Source organism: Thermobia domestica, chromosome 8 (genome assembly GCF_964235325.1).
Source record: "Thermobia domestica chromosome 8, izTheDome1.hap1.1, whole genome shotgun sequence".
NCBI lineage: Eukaryota > Metazoa > Arthropoda > Insecta > Zygentoma > Lepismatidae > Thermobia > Thermobia domestica.
In genome coordinates this window covers 293,702,465-293,723,207 of record NC_137461.1, presented here as the reverse complement: position 1 = coordinate 293,723,207, position 20,743 = coordinate 293,702,465, and the positions used below count along the sequence as shown (strand labels likewise).

General features: G+C 36.5%; 1 protein-coding gene across 2 annotated transcripts in view; it reads left to right on the top strand.

The window, feature by feature from the left end:
- dally (division abnormally delayed protein) overlaps nucleotides 1-20,743 on the top strand; it is a 405,711-nt gene that overhangs the window by 55,683 nt on the left and 329,285 nt on the right. For both annotated transcript variants that reach the window (XM_081770004.1, XM_081770006.1), the window contains exon 2: nucleotides 13,495-13,653. In XM_081770004.1, the coding sequence (XP_081626130.1) occupies nucleotides 13,495-13,653 (159 nt within the window). The remainder of the gene's footprint in view (nucleotides 1-13,494; nucleotides 13,654-20,743) is intronic.

Below are 20,743 nucleotides of genomic sequence, written 5' to 3'. Positions count from 1 at the left end.
AGCCTCCTGTTGAGAACAGAATTTTCGAAAAATTTTCAAACTCAGTTATTTTTAGTTGATACCAAGAATCCACTTCACACCATCGTATCAATTTTAATCTATGTAGAATAATATTGAAACCAGAAATTGTAAAGAATTTGTATCACTTCCGGTTTTGTAGCGTTAAGGATAGAAATGAGAAGTATTCTTGAGACTCGTGATTGGTTGAAGGGAACCACTTCTCGCTATCTATCACCGTTTTTGCTCTGATATCTGTCAACAGACAGACAGATAGACGGATATGCATAGCCGTTCTACAAAACCTTCGACACTTATGCATTGCACAGTTTGCTAGTCTTAAGGAAGAAAATAAAGAATGACAGGGCGTATTCTACAATCTACATGCGTTGCAGATGATTGGCCGAAAGCGTGCTTGCAATACTCGAAGGGCACGTTGCAGATCTTCGCCATTTGTCCGCACTATGTGAAAGAGTTTGGCCGATCTGGCAAATAACCTTTCAGAATCCTCGTGGAAACCAAATTTAGATTTTGGAACGATGCCCCAGCAACATTTTCTTTAACTCTGAAAAATGTCTTCTCGCTTGAGAAACACCAAATGACTTGAAGGGAAGGAGGTTGGGAAAGAAGAAAGAAAGAAAGAAAGAATGAAAATAAATTAATATAAAGAAAATACGGAGAACGATGAATGGCCATTATTAATATAAGAAGGCGAAATAAGATTTAATGCCTCTGAAGATAGGAATATCTATGCAGAGCACTTGCCCTGTGGTTCGTTTATATTTTAGTTCTCGAGAACTCGTACAAATGATTCTGCCGTTTCCAAAAATATAATTTACATTTCCAAGGCTTAACTGGCTTGAGAACCCGACGTCTCTGACTTAAGACTGGGAAATAATTGTGCAGGAAGAAAGCGGCGAGGGCTTTGTTGTACTTTGAATTCCAAAATTCTGCCTTCTCTTTTTCAATGTATTATTCAGCACAGAACACACTCAGAGCTGCTCCCAAGAAACTAAACTAAATTTTCCTTTAGATGTAGCCAATGATGGAACATCTTGGTGTAGTGTGGTCAACGCTTCTATTCTTAACGTTATTAACACGATTTCTAGTATTCTAGACTTTTGGTAACTTCTTGATTTGGATGGCTCCACATTTGTCGTGTAGTGTTGAATCGATAGAAAAGGGTTGTTCACTCGAAAAACGTGCATCAAATTACTCGGCTACTCTAGAATATGTCGGTTGCTCTTAGCTTTTAAAACTATTGAAAAGAATTGGAGAAGTTAAAGAAACAATATATGGGTTGTTTTGAACGGTATATCATCGTAGTATGGAGGGAAATCTTGGTGTTGTAGAGCACTCATCTCATGTACTGATGGTTTCTGGTGTAATCCGCGGGGTGTTATCTGGTTGGACCGACAGCGTCGTGTAGTGTATTCCTCAAGTTCTTCCTTTTCTTTTCTCGATCTTCATTCCACCAATTCTTCTGCCATCTGCTTTTTATTTAACAAATTTTCCACCAATTCTTCATTTCAGTAGTTCTTCCATAATCAATTTTTCATTCCCATTATCAATTCTTCATTTCAGCAGTTGTTTCGTAATGAGTTCTTAATTTTAGTATTTTTTTTCCATAATGAATCCTTCACCAGCAATTCTTCCATCATCATTTCTTCATTTCAGATATTCTTGCATCATGAATTCTTTATTCCACGATTTTTCATAATCAATTCTTAATTTCAGTAGTTCCTCCATAATACGTTCTTCATTTAGCAATTCTTACATCATCAATATTTTCATTTAAGCAATTCTTTCATAGTCAATTTTTCATTCAGGCAATTCTTCCATTATAAATTCTTTATTCCGTCGATTTTTCCATCTTCAGTTTTTTCATTTCCATGATCAATTCTTCATTTCAGCAGTCCTTTCATAATCAGTTCTTAATTTCAGAATTGTTTTTTCTATCATCAGTTCTTCACCTGCAGTTCTTTCATTATCAGTTCTTCATTTCATCAATTCTTCCACTATGAATTCTTTATTTCATAAATTTTTCATCATCAGTTCATCGTTTCAGCAGTTCCTTCATAATGAATTCTTCATTTCAGCAGTTCTTTTATAATTAGTTCTTACTTCTAGATTTTTTCCATCATCAATTCTTCATCAGCAGTTCTTGCATAATCATATTAACGATTCTTCCACCATGAATTCTTTATTCCACACTTTTCTTATAATCAGTTCTTCATTTCAACAGTTCTTTTGTACTTTAGTTTTTAATTTCAGTACAGTCCTTTTTTTCATAATCAATTCTTCATCAGCAGTTGTGTAATCATTTCAGCAATTTCTCCACCATGAATTCTTTATTCGACAATTTTTCATAATCAATTCTTCATTTCATCATATTTTTTTTCAATCACTTGTTAATTTCAATATTTTTTCCATAATCAATTCTTCATCAACAGTTCTTCCATCATCATTTTAGCAATTTCTCCACCATGAATTCTTCATTTCACAATATTTTTCCTCATCAATTCTTCATATTTAAGCAGTTTCTCCGTAATTTTTCATTGCAGTAATTCTTCCATAATGAATTCTTTATTCCGCCAATTCTTTTACCGTCAGTTCTTTATTTCAATTCTTCATTACAGTAATTCTTCAATCATTATTTTTTTTGTTTCGCCTTTCTTTTCTATTATCAGTTCTCTATTTACTCAATATTTCATTTCAGTACTTTTTTTTCATTATCAATTCAGCAAGAGCGTATGTGAGCTTGGGATCAATGAGAGTAGTGAACGCTGCAGCTTCATTGAGATTGGTAAGCGCAATCTTTATTTAGGACAATAAACAAGCGAACCTTTACCCGAAAATGATCATTTTTGCTGAAGATAGACTATTTTTATTTCTTTCTCGTCTATTTATTTTTTTCTTTAAAGATTTATGTTTTTTTCGCGTGGAGTGGAAAGAATGGAAACCTGATTGATCACGAACATGTGTTTCTTTTTTTTCTTTCTTTCTTTGCTTCCGAACCAATCGATCAACTCCCATCAATGTCTAGATGCGCTTGTTGGAGGAAAGGTTCTGGGGTTCGCACGCACACAAACTACGTATGTAAGATTTCGATTTCCCCATATGAATTGAACACGTGTAAGGGCGCTGGGAGCGTACAGTGTTTTCCCCGGATGTGCACATCTTCTAAATATGTATTTTAGAATGAATTGAAAAGTTTATTTTAAAAAATAATAACATATTGTATATACAAAGCATTACAAAATATTACTATTTAATATTTTTCCTCCACGTGTTTAAATCTTGATATAAGAAAAATGCTTAAGAAGAGAAAATATAATGAGCTCTTTGTCGTTCTTGTTTGCTACAAAGAACTTTCGATTTCGTTTTCTGCGGGTAGCTGTGTTCGACTTTTTTTTGGAAGGTTTTCATTTTTTTTATTTTTCAGTTTTATCACTTAAATGCCGGCCACTGCTTTTAAACATGTAGTAACTAACTAATTCTATAATTTAAGAAAACTGAAGGTTCATAGCCACAAAAGCAAGTACATCTATGTATATACTACTGCAAAACCCAAACGAATGTCCAATTAATTCTAACTTACCACTCTGTTTTCTAAAAATTTCCTTTCATTTGTCTAATATTGTACTTTTATCGTGCTGAATTAATGGTTAATACTTCCGCTTTTTGTGTTCGTGATTCCGAATTTGATTCCTGGTGGAGAAACTTGTCTCCGATACGAATCCGATTAATGGTTCGGGTCTCGCTTTAAGCAGTAGATAATTGTCTCTTATCCAATGTTTCTTCCAGGCATATTTGCAGGGGGCAGTCTCCCCACTCCGGAAGTTAACCGACCGCCCCTTCCCCTGTCAGTGGCGGATCTAAAAGGCGCCTCGGCCCCCTGGCTGGATCCGCCACTGTCCCTGAGCTAAGATAAATTAATGTCACTTTGTTCAGGTCACATCCTTTACCAAATAGTTTTGAGACCAGCGCTGTCATACTTTGATTTTGCCCTTCGGACAAAATTTTCTAAATGAAACCCTGGTCTGTTGTTTTAGTGGTTAAAAGGATGTCAAAATTGAACCAACTACTCAAACTTTCCACAGGCTTTACCTCGATTGTTCCGGTACGCATATCGCATTCTACGGCATGTCATCTCTTTCCAGACGTGTTATTGTTAGATAAACGATAAGTCGAAGCTGAAGAGAAGTCGATAAAAATTTGAGTTATCGAGTTATTCCGAGTAATCAAGGTTCGAGTTATGAAGGTGACCACAACAGAAATTCGAGATTCCTTGTTCGTCGTGGAGTGACTACGTAACCTCTATAATTCGAAATTTAATTCACTGAATCTTTATAACTTTAAGTTGTGAAAGTTCCTTAAATTAAGTACAATGACTAGAAAAGAAATACTAGACGTGAGAAAAAGACAGTTACAGTACACATTAGCAATAGTGACAGGACTAGCAACAATGACAATTACGTAAAAACATGGAGTTATAGCTTCGAGTTATCGTGGTCACATCAAGAGAAATTTGGCTTATAAATATAAATTTCGAATTATAGAAGTTAGCAGATTCGAAATTTCGAATTACCACCGAGGATTTTACATCTGATTATGAAAGCCTTAAAATTGGACTTCTATTTTTTCTATTTTTTAAACATTCGACTTACAGAGGTTATTATAACATTGAGTGTTATGGAGAGTTCAAGGGAATGTGAAAAAATTCGAGTTATCAAGGTCCAACTGTATTCTCTTTTCTTAACCTCAGTTTAGGTTTCATATCTTCAGATGCAGACCTAAGTCTCAGTCACCTGTATTAGCGAGTTTTGGTATGAGTAATTGTTTTCTAATATAGTAATTTTAATATAAATTTTATAAAAATGATGTGTAAAATTCCTTTGTGCAGCTGTTTCTCGAATGCTAATACAGTAGTAAATAAATATTTAGAGTTCTCCAATCAGAGTTCAATTTCCATGCTTTTAAGACATCTTTTTGTCTTTTTTTTTTTTTTTTAATATCCTGTTGTTGACTCTGCAATCCATCTTTCCAATCCATCTGAAGAGGAGTGCCATTCAAAAGCGAAAAAGAATTTACAAAAAGTTCACCCAATCTTTATTGATAAGAAAATTTCAAATTCTTTTACTAAAAACTATTATTATTATTATTATTATTATTATTATTATTATTATTATTATTATTATTATTATTATTATTATTATTATTATTATTATTATTATATTTGTTAGAATTCCATTAAACTATAATTTGAATGTGTATGATATCGATCGAGTTGTATGCGCCTTTTAGGTTGCAACTGTTTCTTTGTTAACCTTAATTGAAGTTTTATTTCTTCAGCTGCAGACCTTGGTCCTAGTCACTATAGGCGTTATTGAACTTTGTTAATTTTAATGTAAAAATTGAAGAAGAAAATTAGGAAAGATGGCGAATGAATCACAGTTCTGGTACACCTGTTCTAAAATTCTGTATTATTAAAGTTTATCGGGGCAAAAAATGCCCAAAGATGATATGTATACCAATCGATAGGTCTTATTAGGCTGAACAAAATGTAATGCGTAGTTTTTGAGAAAATGGACAAAAACCAATTATTTTGTAAACATAAATATATATATGCTTGTACGAGAACCATGCCATTTATTGAGACGAAACTGCTATTGAAATGTACCGTCGTGAAGTTCTTTAAGATTATTATGACAGTACATAGTATGGTTAATGAGTTATAGAATAGCCTAAAATTATCATTATTATTTTGTGTGTGTGTGTGTGTGTGTAAAATACTGTCCACACATAAGTGATATTCAATTGACCACGTCAAAATAAACAAAATTACATTCGATTTGATTTGAACGCATTGCATTTGGTTTGATTTGATTAGATTGGATTGGATTGAATTTGATTAGATTGAATTGGATTGGATTGGATTTGATTCGAGTTGATTGGAGTGGATTGGGTTGCATTGAATTTGATTAAATTGAACTGAATTTGATTCGATTGGATTTTATTGATTTTATTTTATTTTCAGCTTAAGATTCCTTTTCAGCACCGAGGCTATATAAGACCTGGGCCTGTATCTTAACATGGGATTTGAGCCACATGAGTTCTCACCGAGAATCGAACCCGTTCTCCCACGTCAAAGGCGCTCACGCTAACCACTTAGCCACGAGGGAGCTTATTAAGATTCTGGAGGGTAAATTTTTATGTGTACTAAGGGCGTCATTTGAAGGGGTGGACAAGGGTGGAGCAATTCCTCCCTCCCTGAGTTTCAGAAATATATGTATGTTAATAAATTGTATATTAATAAAAAAACATGAGACTCTTTATATCTGTGAATAGTCTCCTCTCCCAGCAGGCAAAACCTAAAATGACGCAACTCTTGCGTAGTTTTTGAGTAAATCGAAAAAAGAACTAAATTTTGTGGCGCTAAAGAGATTGGTGTTCGTTGCCAACTTCTTTTTTTTTTCTGGGAGGAATTATTAAATACGTACTATAGGAAAGTACACTGTTAACTTGTTTCTGTTTTTGTAATCGATGACTATGATAATCCTTTACGTACCTACACTACGTAAAATGTAAGATGATTCCATAATAATGGATAAGGATCAAAGTAAAGTAGAATGAAACGCTAGGTTTGCACAACGACCCACTTACAACGTTCCATATGCAAAAGCTAAAAGGGTTGACAATTTACTTCCCCCCTTCACACTTCCTGCTTTTAGTAAGATGCGGGTTCAATTTCATTTGACGGTTGTTCTGAGCAAAGCATTTCCCTGTAAAAATGTTGTTTTGTCTTGAACGCGGGAAAAATGAAATGAAATAACATCATTCAGTTTAAGGTTATTGTAAAGGGAAAAGTTTTGCCGATAGATGGCACTACAGTCTTCGTATCTCTCCCATGAATTTTTTACCTTACACGAAAATTTACAATTTCTCTTACAAATTTCCACCTAAAGACTAAATTTTTAGAGAAGGAACTTCATAACCTATTAAAGGGAACAATCCGTGCCGATTTTTTATTTAGAATTTTCCTCATTGTTGAAACAGTTCCATTGTTAAAGGATTGGATATCCATTTCAACAATGAAGAAAATTCTAAATAAAAAAAAAAAAATCGGCACGAATTATTGCCTTCAGTAGATTATGAAGTTCCTTTTCTAAAAGTTTGAAGTCTGTAGGTTGAAATTTGTAAGAGAAATCGTGAATTTTTGTGAATGATAAAAAATACATGGGAGAGAGACAAAAACTGTAGTACCATCTATCGGCAAAACTTGTCCCTTTACACTAACCTTAACATCTCACGATTATACCCTTTAGGCTAAGGGAGACGATGATTTTTAAATCAATTGATTGATGATTGGAAGGATTGGTGGAATGTAAATGTACGAGGAAACGGGAGTACCCCAACAAACACTACTGACACGATGCTGGGGAGGGGATTGAACCAAGTACTTCAGGCACCACAGGTAAGCGCTCGACCATTGAGTCATTTCAATGCAACGTATACGATTTGAAGTTAAGAGGGAGTAATTTGTGGGTATTGCAGATAATGATACATTTTTAAAGTGAGTCTAAAATTCTGCGTCTTCTTCGTTTGTTTAGTTTTAAGAAAACAATAAATATTTTCTATAAAATGCCACAATGAAGGCATTTTGTATAGTAACATCAAATTCGGTGCATTCTTCTCTTCACGTACTGTACCTGTCCAGGTGTTTTTTTTTTTTTTTTTTTTTTTGTTATTGCGCCAAAATGACTTTTCATGTAATGCAAATAATCTTGCATCCTTAGGTTAATATAAACTTTTGACATTTCTTAACTCCAAGTAAACAAGTGTGTTTGCAGTGGCGGAAATAGCCTTTTCTGCATCCCCACTCATAAACCATATGACGAAATGTTTAATATATATATATATATATATATATAATCTTTCTAAAACTATTAATTTCTTCGTGATTTATGCAGTGCATTACGAGGAATCGTACTTTAAATATGTCGAAGGTGACAGTACTAACTTCACGTTGGACATAGTAACTTAATATCGGTAATCTGTTACAAACGTCAAAATAAAATTAAAGAAAAAAATATGTACAAATTATTTGTGCTTATTTTATTCTCTTCTCGCACTATGAAATTGAGTGCATTTCTAATTAATCACGTAAACAAGTTTAAAGAAGTTGGTACGCCCCCTGTCCTCGAAAGAAATGGTTTTAAACCCAAGTTTCCCTTTGAGACGTTTGTTGCTTGCCTCTCAAACAGATGCGTCCATTTTAACTTAACCTCACTCAACTTCACGCTGACGTCATCAGCCCGATACTCAACCTCACATTTAACATCATTTCGACCTGACGTTCCCATCACCAACCTAACACAACACTTACATCCATCGGACATGGTCGCATTCACCCAACCTCACATTCATGACATCATTTCGACATCAAGCTCACTCGATCCCATCCCATATGACGATTTCCACCCCACATGCTCAGTTCGTGAAATTAAGAGTCTTCATCCCGGCGAAATTAAAATACCGCTAATTTTACAGTAATTGTGATATCTTCAAATAGATAAAAGATAATTAAAATATGGAATAAGAGCGCCCTAGACAATATTATTTTGCGTGAGGTACCGTTATCACAAGTCACCTAGTGGCTTTCCGTTTACAGCCGTTTAGAAACGCGAAAATAAATGCCGATTTTCAAAATGGCTCAAAATCGAAAGCAGATAAGTGAATAGTGATAACGGTTTCTCATGTAAAATAATATTGTCTAGGGCGCTCTTGTTCCACATTTCGATAATCTTTTATCTTTAAAGATATCACATAATTACTGTAAAATTAGCGGTATTTTAATTTCGCCGGGATGAAGACTCTTAAGACAATTCAGCTTGAGGTCTGGGCTTGCAAGAACCTGTCTTATGAGTTCGGGCACCTATGCTGTCAAGCCCCCTCCCCCTTGTATTTGCGGGTCCATATGTTCGTCACCAGACGTTGTGTTTTGATCCCAGGACTGAAGAGCAAAGACAACATTGATTTAGTTAATACATTAAATATATCCCAAGTATTGGACAGTTGCCAGCTGTTCCGCTCACAGATAACCTGACCTCTATTGAACTTGTGAGATATATTTCGCGATTATAGCCTCATAAATTAATATATACATACTTTTTTTTTTCGTTTTTGTTCGTGATGTTGCATGTTGCATGTATTAATAGAAATTTCAAGTGTTTTGTTTATATTTTGATGTGTATGCTTTACTTGACAAATAAAATCACCAGAGAGGATTGAACTCCGAGATTAAAAAGTACATGTCTATTGTACATATTGAACGGTCTCATTGAATCTAATTGTTCATCCTTCGTTTGACTTCCTGAGTCTTCTATTAGTAGGCAGGTTCTAGCCAACGCATCTATTTTATCTAGCACAGCTTACTAACCTAGTAGAACAGAGATAAACTGGTCAGTTTCTTTATCGTTGTTTCTAAAAGCTATACGAGGGCTATTTGATAAGTTGTTGGAATCAGTCATAGGTGGCAGCACTAGTTCTAAGCCAAGTATATTAGTATTATGGCCCTCTTCTATTATATGACTTTACATTAATGTCTGCATCAGTGAAGATCAGTTAAATTAATTATACAATTGCAGAGGACATATTTTTGCTTTTTTTTTAAAAAAAAATGTTGGACACCGAGTTGTCATTGTGATACAGTGGTTGAGCAGTCAGTTCTGGTGCATTTTTTCAGTTTGGCAACATTGTTAAGCACTACTTCTTTTTTACGTTTTCCCGAATGTGCGTTCGAGAGGTAGCTCCAGAAATCGTATCGAAATCTTCCGATGTATCACACGTGGAGCAAAACTTTCTAGGATTGGTGTAGAACCCAGGCTTCACGAGTTGCGGCGGCCTCTGTAATAAAGTCAGTGTTAGACAAAGAAAACATCGATCATTGCTATTCGTAGATCCATGATTACTTGCAAACTGGCAACAATTGTTTACATTATTCCTCTCCACATCCCCTCCTTTACTGTTCTTCGTCTCAGTGTGTTTTTTACTACTGTAAAAACCCGGGTTCGATTCCCTGTAGGAACACTAGACCGAAAAAATGTAAAAGCTCTTTTAGATCAAGCATCTTGTGTGAAATTTTCCTCATTCTCCGGGCAAATGATGGGATGGTACCTAAATACATGTTTCGGGCTGCTTCCTTCCTTCCATTTCCTCGGATAGTGTAATCACCGAGGGACGTCACCCTTCATACGTGACGGACTAACATGACCATAGATGCCGAAAGCCCAGAAATCGTAATTCATAATCCTAATCCTAGTGACGGACTAACATGGCCATAGATGCCGAAAGCCCAGAAATCTAATCCCTAATCCTAATCCTAGTGACGGACTAACATGGCCATAGATGCCGAAAGCCCAGAAATCTAATTCATAATCCTAATCCTAGTGACGGACTAACATGGCCATAGATGCCGAAAGCCCAGAAATCTAATTCCTAATCCTAATCCTAGTGACGGACTAACATGGCCATAGATGCCGAAAGCCCAGAAATCTAATTCCTAATCTTAAGCCTAGTGACGGACTAACATGGCCATAGATGCCGAAAGCCCAGAAATCTAATCCCTAATCCTAATCCTATGACGGACTAACATGGCCATAGATGCCGAAAGCCCAGAAATCTAATTCCTAATCCTAATCCTAGTGACGGACTAACATGGCTATAGATGCCGAAAGCCCAGAAATCTAATTCCTAATCCTAATCCTAGTGACGGACTAACATGGCTATAGATGCCGAAAGCCCAGAAATCTAATTCCTAATCCTAATCCTAGTGACGGACTAACATGGCCATAGATGCCGAAAGCCCAGAAATCTAATTCCTAATCCTAATCTGCTGTAAAAAACGTGCTTCTATGAAATACATCTGCCAATGGGAAACAGGCTTACTTCCAGAAAATTGTGTCCAGGGGAGGGAAAATTAAAAATGAGGAGGGGCTGTACTGTACTGGGACACTGTTTGCTAAAGAACATGCTGCACTAAGCGTGACATGTATTTGCATTTCAATAGCGTACAAATCTCCTTCTTCCCTGCCCCCCGAGAAGTATGTCTGAAAGAGATACTTGTTGGAAATGGCTACAGAGGTAATAGCCAGGCCGCAGTCATATCATTTACAAAATCCAGATGAGTACAAAAACAAAACTTGGTGGCGTGATTTCTAAAGATGTCATTTTTATCTCTTTTTATCAATTTTGATGTATCTATCCTGTTCATAGCGTACTTCATTGCACAGATTAGATAACATTGTAATGTCTCTAACAGGGAGTTGTCTTGGATTTAGCGGTGAAAGGAAAAAAATCTCGAAATATAGGTTTATAATATTATTTATTTATTTATTTCTTCAAAGCGTGCTTCTCATTGAAATAACTTAAGCAATGTCGCGTTTGTAGAGCCTTTGCTACATATTTGTTCGAATTAATACAAAGCAGTGCGGTTTCTGAAGCTACCTGTATAATATACGCAATAGATCGTAGATGTCGCTACTTGGTAGTGGATCTGCGCTTCTCTAGTAATGTAGAAATGAAATCTTTCAGTTGAATGTCCCACGATTATGACTGATGCCAGAGATGGAGTGAGTGGGTAGTGGATTAACTGAACGTGACCCACCGCAACCCACCAACCACACTGGCCCATTTAGACTCACCGACTCACTCTGACTCTGACCCACCGAACCACTCTGGTCAGTGCATTGTAGACAGCATCTTCTGAACACTAGTGAATTTGTCTACGTTTTACTTTCAGGACCTCCATTTCTCTTCGGGCCGCAGTGGCTCAGTGGTAGAGCGTTCACCTCTGGTGCTTGGGGTCTCGGGTTCGATCCCAGCCCCCGCCAAGTGAACTTTGTGGTGGACAAACACCGTGTGCGTGGATTTTCTCGGGGTTCTCCCGTTTCCTCCCACTTTCTTCATTTCATTCGTTTCTCATAGTCACCGTCTCCTTTAGCCTGACTGGCATAGCCGTGAGACATAAAACTCAAAGATTTCATTTCATTTCCATTTCCATTTTTCTTCCTCTTTCATTTGTTTGTATTTACTTACCAGAGATGAGTGTATCTAAGTGAAAAAAAAAAAAAAAACTTCAGACACCTTTGAATATTGATATTTGTATTTGAAATAATACCAATAGAACACACTACTTAGCTTTGGAGGCAGTCGAGTTTTACACTGCTTTAATTTCTTTACGTTGGCTTACTTCACCTTGAATCAAGACTTTCATCCTATTTTCCACGGAAAAATGTCTATAATCCAATAAGAAAATGAATATATCTGATAATGAAATTGGAATTCATCGTAATATGACAAACACTGCCATTTTGTATTATAAAGATGAGATCTACCAGTATTGTAACAGGGCGGTGCTTGAGCGATTGATCATAGAAATTCAAACTCCGATTAGTGATAATTTCACAGCCCTGTTAAACTCTTTAGTCAGTGCTTGGAGAAAAGGGCATGGATCATGGGTCAGAGGGTTGATGACGATGGGTTTTGGTGTGTGATGGGTCAAAGTGAGTCATGGTGATGGTCGTGAATCATAGTGGGTCACCGTATGTGGTGGATCATGGGTCAAGCTTTCATTGACCCACTCCATCTCTGCCTAATAGGTTATGGGAGACGAATGATTGCACTGAGAAGACACCCCGCATTCTATTGGCTGATGAAATTCGTAAATCTAGATCAAGATTCACGATTCCTCGTGATCACTACAGTGTTACATAAAACCAGTGGTGTCACTTGGGTTTTCAGGAGTGAAGCAACTGACTCCTCTTAGTTTGTGATGTGCCTCGTCCCTCTTCTCCTAAGCAAAGAACGGGGCCGCAGTGGCTTAGTGGTAGAGCGTTCACCTCTGGTGCATGGGGTCCCTGGTTCGATCCCAACTCGCATCAAATAAACTTTGTGGTGGACAAACACCGTGTGTGGGGATTTCCTCGGGGTTCTCCCGTTTCCTCCCACTTTCGTTATCCACCATTTCATTTCTTATCATCACCTCCTTTTGTCTAGCCGGCATAATCGTGGGACGTAAAACTGCAATATTTCATTTCCTGAGAACAAAAAAAAAAAAAAAAAGAAAGAAAGAAAGAAAAGAAAAGAAAGAAAAATTGAATTGACGCTAGTATATAAAACCTACCTTTCCCGTCCTCTTATCATCAAGACGTTATCTTTTATCATTTCATAGACAATTTGATATAGAAAACATCATTCTGTTATTACTTTTATAAAAATATAGAATAACCTAATAATTTACTGTTGTTTTATAAAAAGAAAGAAACTGGCCTCTTTTTATTCTTTTGTTATTCTTCTGTAATTCACTCGTTGTGTGCAGTTAAAGCAACTGGAAAGAATCCTATCCTTTCCTTTCTCTCCGAATGTTCCAGATACTAAAATGCGATGTTTTTCAGACGTAATTTAACGTTGTTTTGTTTTTGTTTTCTGTTGCAGGTAGTGTTCTTAGGGTGTGTGAATCCCGGGAGAGCTGTTGTACGCCGGAGATTGAAGAAAATTTAATGACGTTGGTTCGAAAGGACTTCCAAGGAGTTCTGCACCAAAGTTCTCATTCGCTGCAGGGGCTATTCGCAACCACGGTCGCTAAACTTCAAGGTAGGCAGATCATACAGTCGTCTTTTTTTTTTTTTCCTCTGAAACAAACGGCCATCAATAGGTGCATTATAATGCTAAGTATGCAGGCTTGAAATTCTTCGCATGTTTTCCTTCTTAAGAGGCCTCATCCCGGCAAAATTAAAATACCGCTAATTTTACAGTAATTATATAATATCTTCAAATAGATAAGAGATAATTGAAATGTGGAACAAGAGCGCCCCAGACAATATTATATTGCGTGAGGTACCGTTATCACAAGTCACCTAGTGGCTTTCCGTTTTCAGCCGTTTAGAAACGCGAAAATAAATGCCGAAATTCAAAATGGCTCGAAATCGAAAGCAGATAAGTGAGTCGTGATAACGGTATCTCATGTAAAATTATATTATCTAGGGCGCTTTTGTTCCACATTTCGATTATCTTTTATCTATTTGAAGATATCACATAATTACTGTAAAATTAGCGGTATTTTAATTTCCCTGGGATGAGGCCTCTTAAGAACAGCTCCATAACCATGATCATAGTCGAAGCTGCTACAGTAGAATAATAACTGAGACGCGCTTTTGCATTAGCAGGGTGAAATAATTTTCGACTTGAAATATTTATTATTATTATTATTATTATTATTATTATTATTATTATTATTATTATTATTATTATCAATTTTTGTCGTTTAGTGTAAGATTTTATAGAATGAAATCGGTGAAAAGCAAACTAATACAGTGCTTATGACAAAATACTTCTTTTCAAATCAATCGGCTGAAAAACAAAATGGCGCAGATCCAAGAATTTTTACGCATAAGAAATTTGGTAATCATATTAACGCTATACTTCAAGAATCGAGAACATTATGTCCTACAGATTAAGAATATGGGAACCACTTTATAAAATTATTTTACACTACTTTTCTTACTTCAAGGAACATTCTAATAGTACATTCTAAAGTGTTATTTATTTTTATTTATTTATTTGGTACATGCCTAAATAACTGCGTACAGGTTGATAATGTGCCGGCAAATCTAGTCTCCTAAGTAGGACTAACATTAAGACAGATCTTTCACAGGACATTGAACAATGTTTCCAATGGCGGATCTAAAAGATAAAACTTTGGGGGGGGGGGGCACTCAGAACACAGACTATGATAGATATGGCATGAGTTTAAGCTAATCATTTTAATTAGAAATTTATTTACGCACTTTGTTAACAAGAATTAGGAATATTTAATGTTTCAGAAATTTTTCAGTAAAGAATAAAAGGGAACGTTTACTATAATCATTCAAAAATATATAAATAATACTTGAATTATTCTTGTCACTCAAAAGCTAGGGGACCTAGACCCCACCGGTCCGCCACTGAATGTTGTGCAACTGTTATTGTTATTTTTATAGAAAGAAACAGCGTTAAAATACATGGTTCCGATTAATGCTTTGAACTACACATCCTGGAACCATTTTAAACCGTATCTTGGATAAAAATGCTGGGTACAGTTTTTTTTTCCTCGTGATAATATTTAACCTCTCTCCTGCAATGGCTTTAGAGCTGACCTCGTTTGCGGTCCCGAACTCCACTCGACCTCACGCTCACAAGATGACCTGACTCGACTCGTGAGCTTCTGCTGCAGCTCTTTTGCCGTAAGTGGAGGCACCCTTCCAGGAGAATTTGGATAATGGAGAGAGAGAGAGGATGCTACGGGGATCAGGAAGAAAACTTAATGTTAGGTGGAAGCTCGCCTAAATCGCCGCCACATCTCATGTTATTAAGACAGCGCTGCTTTCCCCTTTAAAAGTAGCTAGTGGATGGTATGTACCGATACGTTGGTAACTATTGCATACTACAGGGTGGCCCAAAAGTAGGTATACACTACTGCATTGATGAAGTATAACATTCTAGCTTATACGTTTATTTTCTTATGCTCTTCCGAGCTTAAGATGTAAGTGAAAACACATTAAGTACAAACAATAATAATAATAATAATAATAATAATAATAATAAACTAAGTCTACCTGATGGATAACAATAAAATATATGAAAAGCAACGAGTATACCTACTTTTGGGCCATCCTGTATTGTACTATTCTCGTCGAAATCATTCAAGACTACAGGTTGGGGGGGGGGATACGGTAGCTCAGGTGTAGAGCAATTACCTCTGGTACATGGGTCCCTAGTTCGATCTCCGACCGAGTAAGTTACTCTCGTTTCCTTCCACTTTCCCAGTCCACCAATTTTTCCATTATCATTAACTTGCTTTATCATTAACTCCCTTAGCCTAAAGGGCATAATGGCTTATAGTATTTTCCCACCTTCCTTTAAGCTTGGACTTTTCCCAATGAAAATTCACGGGTACGCGCCTCCCTGAGGTAGTCACATTGCCTTGTCTTCATTGTCACATTGCCTTGAAAGTTTCACAGCACGTATGTCGAGTGTCGCGGAACTAATTGACAATCAGAGTTCCTTCGTGGCTAAGTGGATAGCATACGCGCCTTTGGCACGGGAGACCTGAGTTTGATCCCCGGAGAGAGTTCATGTGGTTCCGATTTCACGTTAATCAGTAGACCCACGTCTGATATAGCCTCGCTGCTGAAAGGGACGCTAAATTCAACTTACAATTCACTAACTGAGAATCATTGTTTTAAGATAACTAGGTAGTATTATTAGTAAAAGTTGTGAAATTTGAGTGTGGGAAATGAAAACAAGAATTTCGAAGGAATAAAAGCATTATTGGTGAACACCAGAAGTGTGAATGAGAAATAAAAGCAATGATGGGAATGACGAAAAAAGGCCTTTAGGAAGAAAAAAGTTAACACGAAATGCTTTATGTCAGTATAGCAAATACTGTTCGAGAAAGAATCGTCAACACTACCGAAGAGCGATAAAAATAAATTAAATAGATACAATTATATAGCCTATTAAAAAAGTTTGAAAGCGTTCGAAATGTGAGTATGAAGAAGAATTGAGAAAATAGAAATAGATAACAAGAGGAAAAGAAATTTGCTGTGACATCATTTAAGAAGTCGCGAAGTTTGTTATATCACCTCTGGTTCGTGAGGTCCCGGGTTCAAACCCTGCTCCCGTCAAGTGAACTTTGTGGTGGACAAACACCGTTTGCGTGGGTTTCCTCGGGATTGTCCCGTTTCCTCCCACTTTCTCCACCCACCATTTCATTTATTTCTCATAATTACAGTCTCCTTTAGCCTAACCGGCATAACTGTGGGACGTAAAACTCAAAGATTTCATTTTTTAAAAATAAAGTTCGTTATATTAGAATTTCTGGAACAAGTTAAAACGTAGTTTATTCACTAAATGTTCAATAAATACTCAAGATAAAACATATTTATAAAATACATATAAAATATGTATTTTCCGATTTTCTGCATTCACCGTTTTATTTTTCACAAAATTCCTTCTTTATAATTGAGAATACATCCACTATTAGTGTCTTCTTTACATATTATATCTGAACAGTACAGAAAAAACATGTTTATACATCTCTGGCCACAAAGTTAAATGTTTAGGTATGACCATAAAGAAAAATGATATCATATGATACGAACTGTTGTCCATAGCAGCATATACATATTTATAAACGTTACCTTTATAGAAGACGTTTTCTTATTAGGGATTTTGTAGAAGGTAAAGGAGGGAGGGGAAGGGAACTATATCCCTTAATTTGCGGCAAGTGACGTGTCAATAATGGCAGAATATGTATCTTGTTCTTGATGATAGAGAAATAGAAGAGGCCAGCAGAATGAAGCGATGAAATAGAAGTAAATTTATGTAGAGAGACGTGCAAGGATATTGTGTGTCGCATATTCGTTGGTAGATCCTGATCGCCTACGGTTCGTTTCGGTTGTCAGGTAAGCGAACACTACCTCCCGACCGATCTTCAATGAATTCCAAATAGATAGGCATTAAAACGAAGGCCTACCGCCTCCTCACACCCTTTCTTTTGTGTGTGTGTGTGTCGTCCTCCCATGAAATGTCCGGGGCGTAGGGGGTAGTTGATGGTTTTTCCCACGCTTTTGAGATTCCTCAGCGGTGAATGAGTTGGTCCCTCCCTGCCCGTCCGCATTAATGAGGGAGAAACTGGAATGTGGATGGACAAGGCCGCGCGCGGTCGGCTTTTTTCTTTTTTTATTATCAAAAGCAATACAACAGACTCGAGCGCAGACGGGATAAACTTTTCACCGACTACTTTATTTTTTTAACACTCTTTATTATGTGTTTTGTGTTAACGAAAACATTTTTTTCTTCTTTTACATTTATCTCTGATTCTGTTGCTATTCGTTTGCACAATTTGCATGCCACATTGTGTGTGTGCACTTGTTAAGTAGCTCTGAAAAAGATGAAATTGCAGATGCAGTCAGAGAATTCTTTAGAATATTAAAGCGAAAAACAAGGCGGCGAAGCAAGACGAGATTTTAGAAATAAAAATAAAAATAAAAATAGCGTAGACAGTAACAGGTCAGTGAATTGTATGGGGCATAGCACGTTGTTGGCTGACTAGTTCTTGGTGTCCAGCCACAGCCGCAGACAGGACTTAACAACCAAAGCAAACCACACCAACCTTCTTGCATTTCGCGTCGCCGAGGTCGCACAGGCAATAAAAACGAACCTTCGCCTCTTGTGTGTATGCAGCTTCTTATATGTTATATGTTGCCATTAAATCCTTGTAGAATGAAGAGGAGTAGCAGACAGTTTAATCATTGTTCGAGAACGTCACGCCACGAACAATTTTATAGAGTGTATTTCGTAATCACGAGGAAGGAAAATGCAGTGAGATTTTTCAGTTTAACGTCCCACAGTTATCCCCGTGAGGCTAAGGGAGACGATAATGGAAGCAAGTGAACGATGGAATAATTAATGGAATGGGAATGTGGGAGGAAACGGGAGCACCCCGAGAAAACTCGCATGGATGATCTCTACTCGCACTTATCAGCTCATCTGAGTGGTCTTGTGCTTTTTGCTGACGATTGTAAGTTATGCAGAGAAATATCGTGTCTTCATGACAATTGCTCTGCAGCAGGGTTGGCAAAAACCATGTTTTTTTAATTGAAAAAAACAAAGAAAACCGTTTTTTTGTTTAAACCCGTTTTTTTCTTGTTTAAAGCAGTTTTTTGTTTAAATAATTTGTTCTATGTGTTTATATCACATATGGACAGAAATAAGTTGGTTTCGCCTTGGTGTTATTATACAACAACCGGATTATGCTGGAAGGGGTCACATAAGCTTAAAGCGAAATCCAAATCGCTTCTCGGCTTACATCCGAGAGAAATTGTCCTCCATCTGAGCTCGAAACCGGGATTAACTGGCGATACGTCTTCCGACTCACTCACGAAGGACTCCTGATAAAAAAAAAAAAAAAAAAAAAAAAAAAAGTTGTACTGATCTTTACATACTTGTTAATATAATCAATCGTCAACAGTCGTTTCAGAAGAACAAAAAGATAAATAGTTGCACAAGTGAAACCATTATACAGAATTACATACAGACAATTTCAGAATACTGCAGAGTACAGAATAACTAATTTAGTCCAAGTTAGTTCACTACGGCTTTTATTAGTCCAAGTTAAAGAAATATAACGACTTAATTTGCATATCAGTAAGAAAAGTGAATAAAGATACCAATTATTTGAGTCCACTTTGGCTCTGACACTTTTATACATAAATAAATGCCAAAGATACTACTGATTAAATGCCTTTCGTGGTGGTTCCTTCCCGCCCCCCCCCCCAAAAGTACAGCACTTCCATGTATTTTACCAACAGTAAACATTATCAAAACGAAACAATATTTAGATTTTTTCTTTAATTGCAATTGCATAACAATAATAACTATAAAAGAAACACAAAAGAAATATTCATAAACTTATAAAAAAATATTAAAAAAGTTGCTTTTGTAGTATAATCTCTTTGAGTAATAAATGGGGAATTTAGGTCTGAGTATAATACGAATAATATACGGAAGTGAAACGTGATAACCCACAAATGTGTGTTCATCAAGATTTGACGAACCCTTACACTTTTACGAACATTTTTTGTTTTTGGTTTAAACCAACCAATCCTGCTCTACAGGAAGACATAAATTACCTTATAGGCTGGTGTGAAAGGTGGCACTTGAAACTTAACAGTAAGAAATGTGATCAAATTATCATTACTTTGAAAAAGTCTTCTGTTCCCTCCACATACCATATCAATTATTCCCCTATTACACATTCTGCTACTCACAATTGTCTTGGTGTCATCTTTGATTCAAAACTCACATTCTCTGACCACATCTCCTCAATACTTAAAAGAGTTCAATGCGCATGTTGGGGCTTCTTTATCGATTTACTGAATTACACACTGTGGCATCATTAGCAACTTTTTTATAGAAGTTTAATAGCGCCCAAGATCGAATACTGCTCTCCCATATGGGCCATGGCAGCACCTACACATCTCTCCAGACTTGATTCTATTCTCAATTTCTTTATTGCTATAGCCCGGTTTCGTGTTCCTACACTTCGAATATTATCTAAGGAGGAACTCTTGCGACATCTTAATATCCAGACTCTGGGAGTACGCAGAAATATCTCTGACCTGAAATTTCTTCGTAAAATAGTTAAGAAGGAAACTTAAGATTGGAAACATTACTTCAGGAACTGCCCTTCCCGCATAACCCGAAATAGCCACCTATTCCATCTTGCCTGCCTCAGGTTGGCAATTATACAGAGGCTTTATATATATATATATTCAGAATACCAAACTGTTATAATCAAGTAACAACCAATGTGGACATTTTTTCGAGCTACCCGATGTTTGAAACAACAATTAAACGACTTTTGACGAAATAATATTACTTTTACTGTCTTAGTTGCCACTGTTTTTTTTTTTTTTTTTGTCTTTTTTTCTTCCTTTTGTTAACATTTCCCTGTGTAAAATGGCAAAGTTATGCTGTATCTGGGAATTTGTTCAATAAATAAATAAATAAATAAATAAAAATCCACGGACACGATATTGTACTATAAACTTATTTGACTAAGAATCGAACCAAGGGCCCCACGCACCAGAGGTAAGCGCTCTACAGGCACGTAGCCAGCCCCAAAATCTAGGGGGGGCGG